This window comes from Macrobrachium rosenbergii, chromosome 2, assembly GCF_040412425.1.
Source record: "Macrobrachium rosenbergii isolate ZJJX-2024 chromosome 2, ASM4041242v1, whole genome shotgun sequence".
In the NCBI taxonomy this organism is placed as follows: Eukaryota; Metazoa; Arthropoda; class Malacostraca; order Decapoda; family Palaemonidae; genus Macrobrachium; species Macrobrachium rosenbergii.
Window position 1 is genome coordinate 32783525 of NC_089742.1, and position 15102 is coordinate 32798626.

The following is a 15102-nucleotide window of genomic DNA, read 5'->3' on the forward strand; positions in this document are numbered from 1 at the left end:
AACGTTTGCTTGTTAACTTCTGAAAAAAAAAGTAGAATAGAAATATAAGAATTCTCAGTAAAAGTATAATAATTCCCCGAAGTATCTAGTTAACCTCGAATGTCGCTGGGCACAAATATACGAGAGAAAAAAAAAAATTCGCACTCCATTTGAAAGCTATTCGGGCTGAATGGTTTCCCTGATTTCGTCATACTGTTCTTCCTAATGAAGCCACTCACCCCGTGAATGACTTCTTCGTAATTTCATAGTTGAAAATCGCATCGCCTTCCTAGTTTGCCCCTGTATTCGGGAAGTGAGCGGTTCGTCTGAAATTAAGACAAAAAAAAAAAAATGGTTCGGCCGACGTTTAATGAAGTTATTTTTCTCCGATATTAGTCTCATTACGTTTCATTACGGAGTTTTGGATACGATTTTAAGTGTTACGAATGTGATATATCAGCTTAAGATATTCTCATTACGCTGGGTTGATTTGCGTTTAAGTAAAGACTGTTAAAACATTACTGTAGAGTCAAATTTGCGAACAGGTAAAAGCAGTATAAAGAGATAGACAGGAAGGAAAGTGATGAAAAAGGCAGAGATAGAGAGAGAGAGAGAGAGAGAGAGAGAGGAGAGAGAGAGAGAGAGAGAAGAGGCAGAGAGGAGAGAGAGAGAGTTTGTTTTTTTATAGCCATTGTTGAGAAGAACATGGTTACTAGCCAAAGCCATAAAAGAAAGAAAAATACTGAACTCTAACTACGAATATCGTTTTAACTTGTTTTTCTTGAGTTTTTGTTTTTTCTTAAGTACACCCAGGTGATAATATTTCTTTTTTCATTACTTCATTATATCAATCTGTGTACATGAAACAAGACCTTGTCCTCACGCCACGTGTTAGAAAATCCGGTAAAGTAAATGAATTCCAAAACATGGTATAGAAGAAAAACATCATAGTTATAAGTCCTCTAAATATTTATTATTTTAATACTTCTAATCATAGACGTTTACTTAAAAAAATAAGTATGAGCATTCTGCGATACTGACTGCTGGTAAAACTAATCAAGATAAACACTGTAGCACAAAATGTTGACCATAATAAAGCTGCGTGAAAATGTTTATCATGAATTTCAAAACTTATTTTTGAGCAGTTCATTCTCATATATCACCAGACACGACTTTCATCTCAAAGAATCCTAAAACTGCCTCTGAACAAGATGGAGATGAACTCACTGATTCCTTGTACATCTCTCGACTCTCATTTCCAAATAGCCTAAGATATCATGTTCTTGGAAGAATCGATGTCATGAATAATCTCGAAATACCACATTTCAGAGGAAAACTGATTCTTACGTTTTTTCAGTTCCTTTATAACCAGACATTTTTCTCATTCTCAAAGGATCTTTGGAAATGTATTAGTCTCGCTGACTCCGCACTTTAGGAAAACTTTAATCTGCAATAACTAAATTTTGCCATATTTTTAAAACGGCCTGGGAAAGGTAAAGACCATTTCACTGATAGGTAGAACTTCTAACAAAAACAGTAATTGTGAGCTATTCTCAAAATGCGTTACTGGGAAAGACCAGTAGTATTGTCACTTATTTTTGTATTTTTAAACAGACTTGAGTGATGGGCCCTTCTGATCATACCTTATCATGGATGAAAAACCATCAGTGAATCCAAGTACTTCTAAAAAGACATTCATTTTGATCTATTTTGGGATAATTATCCTTAGGGCAAAGGAAATTATCTAACTACTCATGCCTAGAATTCTTAAGACGTCATAAATGTTTCAATATTGTCAATATATCACTGACTAAAAACAATCATTTCTGTTGCTTGTACTTGTAAAAACATTGTAATTCCATCTACTCTAAAAATACCATATTGAAGACAGGACGAACACATTAGTCCCTGTACATCTAACAAAACTACTATTTTATAAAAAAATGTAAATTCTGAATCATCCTAAAAACACTACATTGAAGACAAAAAACGATCACACTGATTCCCGTACATCTGACAAAACCCCGATTTCGAACTGCCCTTCAAACGCCATACTGGGGAAGGGAAACAGTTTGGCCAAGGCCCAGCACTTCAAAGATTCTAATCTTGGTCTTCCTCGTCATCTGCGCCTTCTTTGTTCGCCTGGCCCTCGGGCCCACCACACTTCAGGCACTGACAAGCCACGATGTTATCGAATGTCTTGGTGAAGGTCGCCCCGTTATCACAGGTCATGGCCACTGGTAGTTTCTCCAACTTCGACGGCTGACAGCACGAGCAAACGTTCACCATACGCATTCTTTTTCCTGTTGGTGGGAGACGATTATGTCGAAGAATGTCACGAGCCCATCCGGGAAGATTATTGATGTTGGTGATAAAGAAAACACCTCACTAACACAGTCCTTCTTCAAAAGACTCTTTTCTCATAAGGTCTCTATCCTCATTAGATTTAGAGATATACTATTAATTTTACTTGTGAAACTCATTCATGTGACTTCATTGCAAATCAGAAATGTTATGAAGCTACTGTCTTCTATGGGTTGAACTATAAGATTCGGTATGTAGATATTGGTAACGTAATTAATAAAACAAGTTGAAATTATACTCAGTACCAAGTGATACTCCTAGTGTAAGAGTAATATTCATCTCAAGATGACTGTTAGTATATTTCGCGAATATTTTCAGGAAATCTACACGATTTAAAAAACTCAAAATAACCAGTTTACATTTTCTATTCTCCATGAAAATTAAAAACAAAAGATAATTCTCAGTTTATGTTACCCAAAACAGGAAGTTGAATAATGATTTAACACTGTGAAATATACTTGAAACGCGTTAATTCCTATATTGCTACCGCACTGCAGAGATTATTCTTAACCCGAGAATGCCAAATCAGAATCGAAAGTCACAAACTGAAGGACCTCAAACTCTCACCTCTGAATTTCTGTTCGGTGGTCGATTCGCAGCCCCCGCGGCACGTGTTCAGGCCCTGTATGGGTTCTTTGTTAGAACAGAGCCTCTTGCCTCTAACTCTCATCTTAAATAATTCCACGGTGTCCTCGGGATCAACGGGGACAGGAAGACAGTTTTCTCCTGGGGAAGGTTATACATGAGTGGTGATTATTATGCTCTCTCTCTCTCTCTCTCTCTCTCTCTCTCTCTCTCATAACGACTCTACTTCGTGCTGTAAAAATTATCGGATGAATTTCTTCAAATGTGGATGAATACAGTTTGATACACGAAGCAAAATCCACCTTTCCAGTGGAGTGTTTTCAGCCATTTATGATTCAGACACCATTTGTCAAAAAAGAAAAATAATGATTTCTTCTCCATCATGTTGGTAATGTAATTACTTAGTTAAGAAATATTTACAATGACGTTACATTATGATATCATGCTCATAAAATTAGGAAAAGGTTTTTCATGACTAGCTGTTCATTACAAATGAAAATATTAACAATCCAAAAGTTTTTCGTCAATTTATATTTTGATATTCTGATGACCTCTTGGTCACTAATGCTGTACTGTCCGTCTCCCCATTAAGTCAGTATATGACACCAAAATGACGTGATAATCATATTGTCATATATAATAACCACCCTTTCTAACAATGGGCATTTCAACTCTATATGGCTTTAGCTGCACTCGGAAGGATTATCAAGTCAGTCGGGCTTCTTCTTCACCTGCTGGTGGTCCTGGTTCAGGGGCTGGCTCCGGTTCTGGCTCTGGGCATGCAGGTTCGGGCACTGATTCAGATTCGGCACTCAGTCGATGTGTTAATTCTGTAACAAGAAGTATCAAATCTGTTATGCTCTACATGGTTACAATAACAAACACACGTGGGCATTATATATATATATATATATATATATATATATATATATATATATATATATATATATATATAATATATATATATATATATATATATATATATATATATATATATATATATATATATATATATATATATATATATATATATATATATATATATATATATATATATATGTATATATATATATATATATATATATATATATATATATATATATATATATATATATATTATATATATATATATATATATATATATATATATATATATATATATATATATATATATATATATATATATATATATATATATATATATATATATATATATATGTATATATATATATATATATATATATATATATATATATATATATATATATATATATATATATATATATATATATATATATATATACTATGAGGGCAGGGATAAGCCTACTTCTCGAAGAAAGAGGTGACATAGGAACCAGGAAATACAAAGGCAGAGGGGATTGACGAAGCATGGGCACAGAATGAAAGAAAAATTCCTAATGATAACTAACTTCCACGTATCAAATGTGAGAAAAGGAGACCTGCCGGTCGTTACATTTTCACATAATCTCATTTGTAAGGGAATAACGAGGTCATTCGGTGCTGAAAATGTTTGGAAGGTGTAACGGGAGGAAAACCTCGCAGTTGTGCTATGCATCAATAGTTAGGAGAGCGTGGCAAGTAAGATGGAAGGAAGAGAATATGAACGGAGGTACAGTGAAAGGAACGAAAGGGTTGCAGCTAGGGACCGAAGGGACGCTGCAAAGAACCTGAAGTAATACGTACAGTGCACCGCAAGAGATCATGAACAGAGGCAGGTTGCAGCTAGGGACCGAATGGACGTTGCAAAGAACCCTAAGTAATACCTACAGTGCACGGCACGAGGTGCACTGACGGCACTAGTCCCCCTACGGGGAAACTGGTAAAAATGGCTCCATGTTGCTAAACCTGAACGAGCCTCCCGAGAACGTCACCCTCGGTCACATTATTGGGATTATCCCGCGGGAGGGAGAGCATCGCTCGCTGCGAGGGGCACAAACCTCACCTTCAGTCACATTATTGGGATTATCCCGTAGGAGAGAGAGCATCGCTCGCTGCAAGGGGCACGTCATTCCGTCGCCGTCTTCCTCCTCTTCGTAGTTGGTGCCCCTCAGCTGGGAGACTATTTCGGAGGACAAGTCACTCAGGGGAGACAAGTGCTCCGCGATCAGGTCCCTCAGCAGCTGGGTGTTCTTGTCTATGAGGTCGTTCAGTTCCCTCTTGTGGATCTCGTTGTCCTCTGCAATGATGAGAATGGGGAGTCTTATAATAATAATAATAATAATAATAATAATAATAATAATAATAATAATAATAATAATAATAATAATAATAAACGTAAGGAAAGCAACGTGTAAATTTCCTTTATGTCCGTCATCACTCGTTGTCCTCTGCAATGATGCGAATGGGGTGTCTTATAAATAATAATAATAATAATAATAATAATAATAATAATAATAATAATAATAATAATAATAATAATAATAATAATAAAACGTAAGGAAAGCAACGTGTAAATTTGTTTTAGGTCTGTCATTCGCTCATTAAATATCCTGGCTATCTAGTCACATTAAATTTCACCCCAGAGTTTGAATAAGTGTATTGGCCAGTAAAAGAAACTAATCTCGTTAACTTTCTGGAAGAAAATTATCCTGGAAAATACATGTTACCACCTCCATAGTAAATCCTAAAGGTTCATTTTATGTCATGATGTTTAATCATTTTGTTTTACTTCTTTTCACTGTCACACTACTTTCCTGAAAGGCATCTATGCATATATATATATATATATATATATATATATATATATATATATATATATATATATATATATATATATATATATATATATATATATATATATATATATATATATATATATATATATGTTATATATATATATATATATATATATATATATATATACTATATATATATATATATATATATATATATTTAATTATATATATATATATATATATATATATATGTGTGTGTGTGTGTGTGTGTGTGTGTGTGTGTGTGTGTGTGTATGTGTGTGTGTATGTTCGAATCTGTGCTTGTGTATAGCTTACTATGGTCGCCTGTATAAATCGTGATTTTGTTCGAAATGTCCTTAAAGAGAGAGAGAGAGAGAGAGAGAGAGAGAGAGAGAGAGAGAGAGAGAGAGAGAGAGAGAGAGAGAGAGAATGCGAACGGGAGCAAAACAAACCTTGCAGCTGGCTAATCATCTGATCGAAATTGTCCATCAGCCTCATGTAATGTTCACTGTCTTCTGCGAAGGCGATTGGAAACAGAAACACAATCCCAATCGCCACTAACTTCTTCCGGAGCGCCATGATGGATGTCACATAGGAGAGAATGTATTTACTGATTTATTAGAATCCCCTCCCGAATTTTCTTCTCAACACTTGGCGCCCCTGTGCGAAGGATATGTTTATACACTAGACTCGCCCGAGCAACTGAGGGAGAGGTCGCGTCGAGGGACCACAGCTTCGTGGAGTAATATGACTCAATTTATTTTGTGCATTTTTTTTTTCGACCCAGTCGTCGTCTGACGTCTTTCTCCTCTCTTTGCATCTTTGTATCTTTCTCGTCAGATACGTCATTCTGACATCTTCAAAGCATCAGATATAGGAGCCCTCGTGAATAGCAATTATTGAGCACCTGAGCCATAGAAGGCACCTCAACAACTTTGACAGAATGATTGAAAACAAATAAACAATTCGACTTGGCCCTCGCCAAGTAGCTGGCTTGTTTTGACGCTAATTCTGAGTTGTTACTAAGTGGGCCGCCAGTTAACAAGGTCCACAAGCTTCAAGTGTCCCGCTGAAGGTCATTCTTTCTCTCTGTCTTTCATTTGCATACGCAGAAACAGATGCGCTCTGTGTTTTGCTTTTATTTTTATGCGCCTGTGACGTTTTATTGTGTTCGTAGTGGACCACTCGTCTCATTCCATTGTCGTTTGCAGAAACAGATGTTGCCTGTTTTTACGTTTTTATCTGTATTTGATTATGTTCGTAATGGAGCATTTGCCTTCTTCGATGAGCACAATTGTTTTGTTTTGCTTTTTGCATCTCATAATATTTGTTAGATTAGTAGAGAAGCATTTAGCTATGATGAACTGTCATTGTAGGTGAATATGAGATTACAAAGCCCGTAAACATCAAACTGAGGAAGAGGAGGATAATATTTTCAACTGGATAAGCAAAACAATTTTTTTAAAATTATCTAAGAAATAGACCAACGAGAAGAGAAGAAATGTATTTTATCTTAGATCTGAATATCATATCTCAACAAAAAACAAAAACAAAAAATTACTCGTGTTTGCTAAAGTATATCCTTCATATAAAGCAAGAAATATAAGGCAAGACTGTCATCATCACTACTTTTCCTATTATAATTATTCTCATGCTTATTGCACATATATTTATACGCTTAATTTTTCAGTAACATACACGTTAAGTTTTGTAAGTTTATCAGTATATTTACATATCAATTCTTATTGACAAATTCAGTGCTGACAAGGGAGTGATTCTTGTGACATTGCAATACAGCGTAGGCATCAATGGAAAATAAGCAATAAATCAAGATAAAACGGAAAGTCCTCCATGACCCCCCCGCCCTCACCCCCGAAATAAGAACTTGAACATTTCATATATATGCCCTTATGAGAAATTAGTGGAAAACTACTATAGAATCTTACACATACCAATGAATTTAATTTATGTTTAAATTCACCTTGATAAGCATTTTATTTTAAACAAGAACTCGTAATTCTGACTAGACGTTCGGAGACTGTACACACAAACGCGCGCCGCAGCAAACACACGTAACCAGTGATATGCTGTATATTACTGCAATTACTCCATATCAATCAGCTGCCCGAATAGTTCAAAGACCGTCCTTCCATTACCGGCATTGTTTACCTCATAATTAACTAATTGCGATTAATTATTAATACAATGGCATTTCATCTGATTCCTCGACCGAGCTCTGAATATATATCAGATTCCCTCTCAGGTTACGCCTAGTTAATTATTCCTAGTTCGTTATGCGACGTCGCAGCAGCCCGAATATGTCTATACCATTAATGAAAGAAAACAAGTAAAAAGTTTATTCGGCGCAGTCGAGTTTCTGTACATCGTATAATCAATGCCACCGAAAATAGATCTATCTTTCGGTGGTCTCGGTATAATGCTGTATGAGCCGCGACCCATGAAACTTTAACCACAGCCTGGTGGTGGTCTGGCCTATATAGCTGCCAAACGCACGATTATGGCTAACTTTAACCCTAAATGAAATAAAATCTACTGAGGCTAGAGGGCTGCCATCTGGTATGTGTTGCGTGATTGGAGGGTGGGTGATCAACATGCCAAATTTCAGCCCTCTAGCCTCAGTAGTTTTTAAGATCTGAGGGCGGACAGAAAAAAGTGCGGCCAGAAAAAGTGCGGACGGACAGACAAAGCCGGCACAATAGTTTTCTTCTCAGAAAACGAAAAGAGGCACACATGTCTCATTTACAACCATTACTATTTATTTGACTTACCTGGTACCCATATGAAAACATTGATATATATATATATATATATATATATATAGATATAGGTATATATATATATATATATATATATATGATGGAATTATTGACCATCTTCCTTTTTTTCCTATTTTGTAAAGGGACCTGCCACATTCAGCTAACTACTACGTACTTAATTCACTGCATGAACTGATGGAGGCATAATTGGTTTTTATGTTATATGACTCAATGGTCCAGGCCTTAGAATCTTGGGCTTTTTCGTCAGGGTGAGGATAATCTACTTCTCTCTCTCTCTCTCTCTCTCTCTCTCTCTCTCTCTCTCTGTATATATATATATATATATATATATATATATATATATATATATATATATATATATATATATATATCCATATATATATATATATATATATATATAGTACACACACCCACACAAATGCACTCATAAGTATATATATCATACACCGCCCTTTTGCATAGTCAGCTTCAATTTTACCTTTAACGCTTCCCTTTCCGCAACTTTTAAATTCGGGCACTTACTCCCTTACAACAGACAGCCCTAAATTAACAGCAGCATTCCTTATGAAGGCAAGACTCTCCAGACGGCAATATACCTCCCTGGCTATCACCTCATTCATTAACAGCGCTGTCCAGACTTTTAATTCAAGAGCCTTACATATTTCCCCATAGCTGTCGAGTACCGCAAGAGGGTAAACAAGTTGTGGGCTAAGGTGTGGGTTTTCCGATAAGAGAATGATTTAAAGAAAGAGTTAAAAGATCTTATTTTTTTTAGTGGTCAAGATTAGAGATCCTAAGTAACTTTTGATAAAGTATGGGAATTTTTTTTTATGATTCTCATCAAACTGTTTAGAATCTGAGTCACTCAGGGCTGAAAATACTGAGACAGGAATTCGGAAGTTGGGGTTTTATTTTAAATCGCGAAAGGGGTTGGAATATGTTTGTCTTAAATGCTGATGAGTGCTGAAAATATATTTGTTAACTTCTAAATACTCTCTTATCTCTCTCTCTCTCTCTCTCTCTCTCTCTCTCTCTCTCTCTCTCTCTCTCTCTATATATATATATATATATATATATATATAGTATATATATATATATATATATATATATATATATATATATATATATATATATATATATATATATATATATATATAGTATATATACATATATATATATATATATATATATATATATATATATATATATATATATATATATATATATATATATATATATATATATATATATATATATATATATATTTTATATATATATATATATATATATATATAATCAACCTCATCCTAGTTCATAATGGTGCGGAGGCATGGGAACATTTCTATGAAAATAGTTGGGTAAGAAGGCATTAGTCCTATTTTACCAGCCGCCATCTTGTTTATCATTAGGCCTATTCACACATAAGACTTCGGCAGCTTTGAGGAAGCCTTTTCATCCTTCTCCGTCACCCGTATCATCCTTCTCCATCCTTTTCATTTCTCTCTTCTTTTCCTCTGCTCATCTTGTACGCTCGCTTCTCTTATTATTTATCTTTTTCTTTCGTGATTCATTTTTATTTTCTCGCTGTGTTATTCGTGTGTCTTTCCTCACTTAGAATTCTCTGTTATGTTTATCACTTTATCTCTCTCTTTCTTCTTCACATTCAGTTCCCTCTTACGTTCTTCTCTCTTTCCATTTCTTTCTGATTTACCTCTTTCCTACACATTTCTTCTGTTCACGTCTCTTCTCTCTCTCTCTCTCTCTCTGTCTGTCTCTCCTCTCTCCTCATTCCCTACCCCATTCTCGTTTTAGTTTTCTGAAAAGAAAACTGTTGTGCCAGCTTTGTCTGTCCATCAGTACTTGTTTCTTTCCGCACTTTTTTCTGTCCGCCCTCAGATCTTAAAAACAGCTGAGGTTAGAGGGCTGTAAATTGGTTTGTTGATCATCCACCCTCCAGTCATCAAACATACCAAATTGCAGCCCTCTAGCCTTAGTAGTTTTTATTTTATTTTAGGTTAAAGTTAGCCCAAATCGTGCTTCTGGCAACGCAACAACACAGGCCACCACGGCCGGCTTAGAGTCTCATGGGCAGCGGCTCATGCAGCATTATACCGAGACCACAAAAAGATAGATCTATTGTCGGTAGCCTTGATTATACGCTGTACAGAAAACTCGATTGCGCCGAAGAAACTTCGGCGCATTTTAAACTTGTTTCTCCTTTCTCTTATCTCTCAAGAAATCTTGAATTCAAGAAGAATATTTACGCCGTTTTTCATGTAAAAAAAGTTTTCTCTTTATTTTGATATTCATTGCAATGTAAAAGTATGAAATTTTCGGATTTCCTATTCAATTTATTATTCCTATTGCTTTCATTTTCACGCAAATATGTTGATGCTGAGGTTTCCATATACCTAACGTTTATCTTCAACATCATATGAATGGATTCTTTCCTTAATAAGGTAATATATATATATATATATATATATATATATATATATATATATATATATATATATATATATATATATATATATATATATATATATATATATATATATATATATATATATATATATATATATATATATATATATATATATATATATATATATATATATATATATGTGTGTGTGTGTGTGTGTGTGTGTGTCTGTGTATATATATATATATATATATATATATATATATATATATATATATATATATATATACACTCTACATACATATGTACATATGCTTTACTATTCTTGGGAGCATTTTTTCTTAGGTATATGAACTTTTAGCTGCTTAAAATATCCCTTTAATAAAAAAAAATCAACATTCTTACAATTAAAATTATCTTTATCATCATTCTTTTGTATACTTTAGTCCACTTTCTCAGGATTTGGCAAAGGAAAACTCATGGGCTTAATATTGCTATAAAAAGCATGAAGAATTCTGGGATGTGTATTGCTCACTTTTATTATTATTTGGTTCTAAGTTAACACTGACAAAAATGCAGTTTAATACCAAACCTGCATCATGCAGATAAAACTCTAAAGATATAGACTGCATAATACTAAGAGGTGAATTTTTAATTTTTTGTAAATACGCGTTTTTATTCCTATAAAGTTGAAAAGAATAATTCAAATATTTTGCAGGAAAATCATGAAATGAAAACAGAATATTTCATCTGAAAATATTATACACTGACATGCACGTCTGATACGTCTACATTTTTGCTGTAACGTCAAGAGAATTCATAACGTAATGGAGCATTTACTACAAAACTCGTGAAAATATAATAAGTAAAATTATGGAAGAGAGTTCTAAAAATCGCAGTAGTTTTATTCCATTCGTTTCCTCAAGCCATGATACACTGGAAGTAAATAAAATATTGTTATTTATTTCTCTGGTATTCCTAAAGAGACACGTGTGTACATCATTACATTACGTCTGTCGTGGTACATTAACGAAAGTTTTATAAAGTATATATATATATATATATATATATATATATATATATATATATATATATATATATACATATATATATATTTGTGTGTATAATATTTAATAATATACACACACACACACACACACACATACATATATATATATATATATATATATATATATATATATATATATATATATATATATATATATATATATATATATATATATATATATATATTCAAATACAAAATCCACGAAGGAAGAAGCTGAGTAGAGGTGCTGCGAGGCCTTTCGACTGTCGTCCTTTACTTAGCAGACTGAAGAAATATAAAAGTAAGTTTACAAAGAAAGGTCATATAAATGGCATATGCGGATCACAGAGGAAAATATATACCCGGAAGCCAACACTATTGAAGAATTAGTAGAAAAGCCAGTTGTGTTGGATTCCAGGTACATACTTTTCCTTTGCAATCTCCATCTGTCAGTTATTTGAGCTTTCTTTGTAAACTTACTTTTATATTCCTTCAGACTCGTAAGTAAAGGACGACAGTCGAAAGGCCTCGCAGCACTCAAGTGTTTCTCTTTCCTTCGTGGATTTTGTCTTAGTTATATATATTCATCACGTTTTGTTTTCGTGATTCAGTTATACAAACATGCACATACACACACACAAATTATATATATATATATATATATATATATATATATATATATATATATATATATATATATAGTCTCTCTCCTCCCCCTCTCTCTCCCTCTCTCTCTCTCTCTCTCTCTCTCTCTCTCTCTCTCTCTCTCTCCCTTCTCCATGCCTTGCCTCGTAGCGATTTCTGCTATTCCTGTTGACACGAGTCGCTTGGTCCTTTGGAGTTCAGTGGTCCACGAAATGTGTGGGTGCAATATTCAAGAGATTCTATGGCTGCTACAACACCTTATCTTGACTTAGGATTTCTCGAAGCCTGAATTTTCCGAATGGGTGGAGAGGAAAAGGACAGAAAAAAAAAAAAAAAACCTTTTTTAAGAGTTTACATTCGTCAGGGTACTTATTATGGAAACTTCTGATGTTTGGATGTGGAATAGTGGAAGACGTTTGTGGTTCAGCTGAAGGTCGAAATGATTGTAAATGTTGACCTCAACGAAATTATACTCTCTTGTCAAGTTTCAGAAACAGCCTTGCAATTATAATATTTTTTATGTATATATGTATGTATGTATGTATATATGTGGTTGTATATATATATATATATATATATATATATATATATATATATATATATATATATATATATATATAATATATATATATATATATATATATATATATATATATATATATATATATATATATATATATATATATATATATATATACATTCTTCAGTAATAACTACAAATATACAAGCACTAATTAAATGGACAAATAAGTAAAAAAATACAGATGAGAGTAAAAACAGTGAAACCTGTACTTACACTGAATCATGGATAAGACTGAATTGCAAAAAGCTTCCACAACATCATTACCGCCCAAGTCTTATGTGTGCTCTATAAAACATCCTTTTATTATAATACTAAACAGACAATTTTCATCACTGATGCAGTCAAGAATAATATGATGACGACCAAATGTAAATATTTCAAAAACGTAATACTTTTTTTTGACGGTTTAGCTAAGATTAACAGACATGCTACTTAAGTTTCCAACTTTCAGCCATTAAGTCGATTTCATGTGTAGCTGTGCTGAGGTGGAGTAAAGTGTTTCGTAGTTTTGCTGTGCGAAAAACTATGAGTTCCTAAGTTTTCATAAAGACAATACAATCTTTTAAGAACACCAACACTCAGTGCAACACAGTTCACCCCAGTTCACTTGGAGACAATTGCAACCTTCACATTCAGTAAAATGCTTCACTTTCCTTAACTTCTGTGGCACAATTTGAGCTAAACGCCGCACTCAAACGTGTATTTAAGTGTGCGGACATGCTTAACAGACTATATAAGCACTCGGGCCTTCTCAAAGGTCCTTGTTACTCCCTGGAATGAGTTTAGGGGAAACATTAAGAATGGGATCAAGTTGGTCCAAGGGCCGAAAGTTAGCTATGAGACGAATCCTATTATGTTGCAGAGGCATCTGGGATGATATAATGTTTAATTATTGCGGTTTTTTTTTTTAAACAAACTCTCGCGCTATAAATTCCGCATAGCGGGTTAATGAGTTTCTCTCTCTCTCTCTCTCTCTCTCTCTCTCTCTCTCTCTCTCTCTCTCTCTCTCTCTCTCTCTCTCCTGAATAAGTGTCCATATTTGGTTTTTTCGCAGGAATCTCTCTTGCAAAATGCATAAAAGTTAATAGTTACCGTTATCCGGACGGAGATAATTATGATAACTAAAACTAGTTCGATATCAACAACATTGTTAAAATAACAAACACACACACAGATATAGATATATGTATATATATATATATATATATATATATATATATATATATATATATGTATATGTGTGTGTGTGTGTGTGTGTGTGTGTGTGTGTGTGTGTGTGTGTGTAATATATATATATGTGTGTGTGCGTGTCTTTGTGTGTGTGTGTTTGTGTGTAAGTATACACATACATGCTAATACAACACTTATAAATAAATATCAAACAAACAAAATGAACACCAAAAAAAACCCCCTTGTCTAACACCACCCAGACCATTGAATTATCAACATCACCACAGTCCTGACCTTGAGGATAGACACACGACCCTGGTGCGTGACATTAACTCACAGAAGACACAAGACCCCAAAAATCCTTCATATTTGTGTCCTTCGTGTAATGAGACTCCTTGAGACGGAGACTTGACCTTCGGCTCCTAAACTGCAGGAGGGAAAGATAAACAGAGAGAAGCAACATGACAAAACAAAATGTTTTGGTAATCAAGATATGATTTGGGGTTACTGAATATTGAGAGTTAGATAGCTGCTTGCTATTAGTATTATTCATATTTTATTTTAATTAGTATCATTTTGATTATTATTGGTGAAGGCATCTACAGTGGTTTATGCTTAAATGTATGTTAAAACTATATACAAAACGTTGTGTATGTATTTTTATTATATGTCAGAACTTATACAAGTGTGGATATCTTCACGTTTTTAGTGAATCGTGAGTTTATTATTATTATTATTATTATTATTATTATTATTATTATTATTATTATTATTAATGTTGTTTTTGTTTT

At 33.7% G+C, this 15102-nt stretch overlaps 1 protein-coding gene across 1 annotated transcript; it reads right to left on the reverse strand.

The window, feature by feature from the left end:
• Window positions 1–930: 930 nt before the first annotated feature.
• LOC136844908 (uncharacterized) lies at window positions 931–6688 on the reverse strand. Its single transcript, XM_067114234.1, has 5 exons — window positions 6098–6688; window positions 4892–5125; window positions 3660–3758; window positions 2911–3069; window positions 931–2282 (listed from the first exon to the last, which is right to left on the reverse strand). The coding sequence occupies exons 1-5, from the start codon at window positions 6222–6224 to the stop codon at window positions 2080–2082; spliced, it is 822 nt and encodes a 273-aa protein (XP_066970335.1). The 5' UTR covers window positions 6225–6688; the 3' UTR covers window positions 931–2079.
• Between the last annotated feature and the right edge of the window lie 8414 nt (window positions 6689–15102).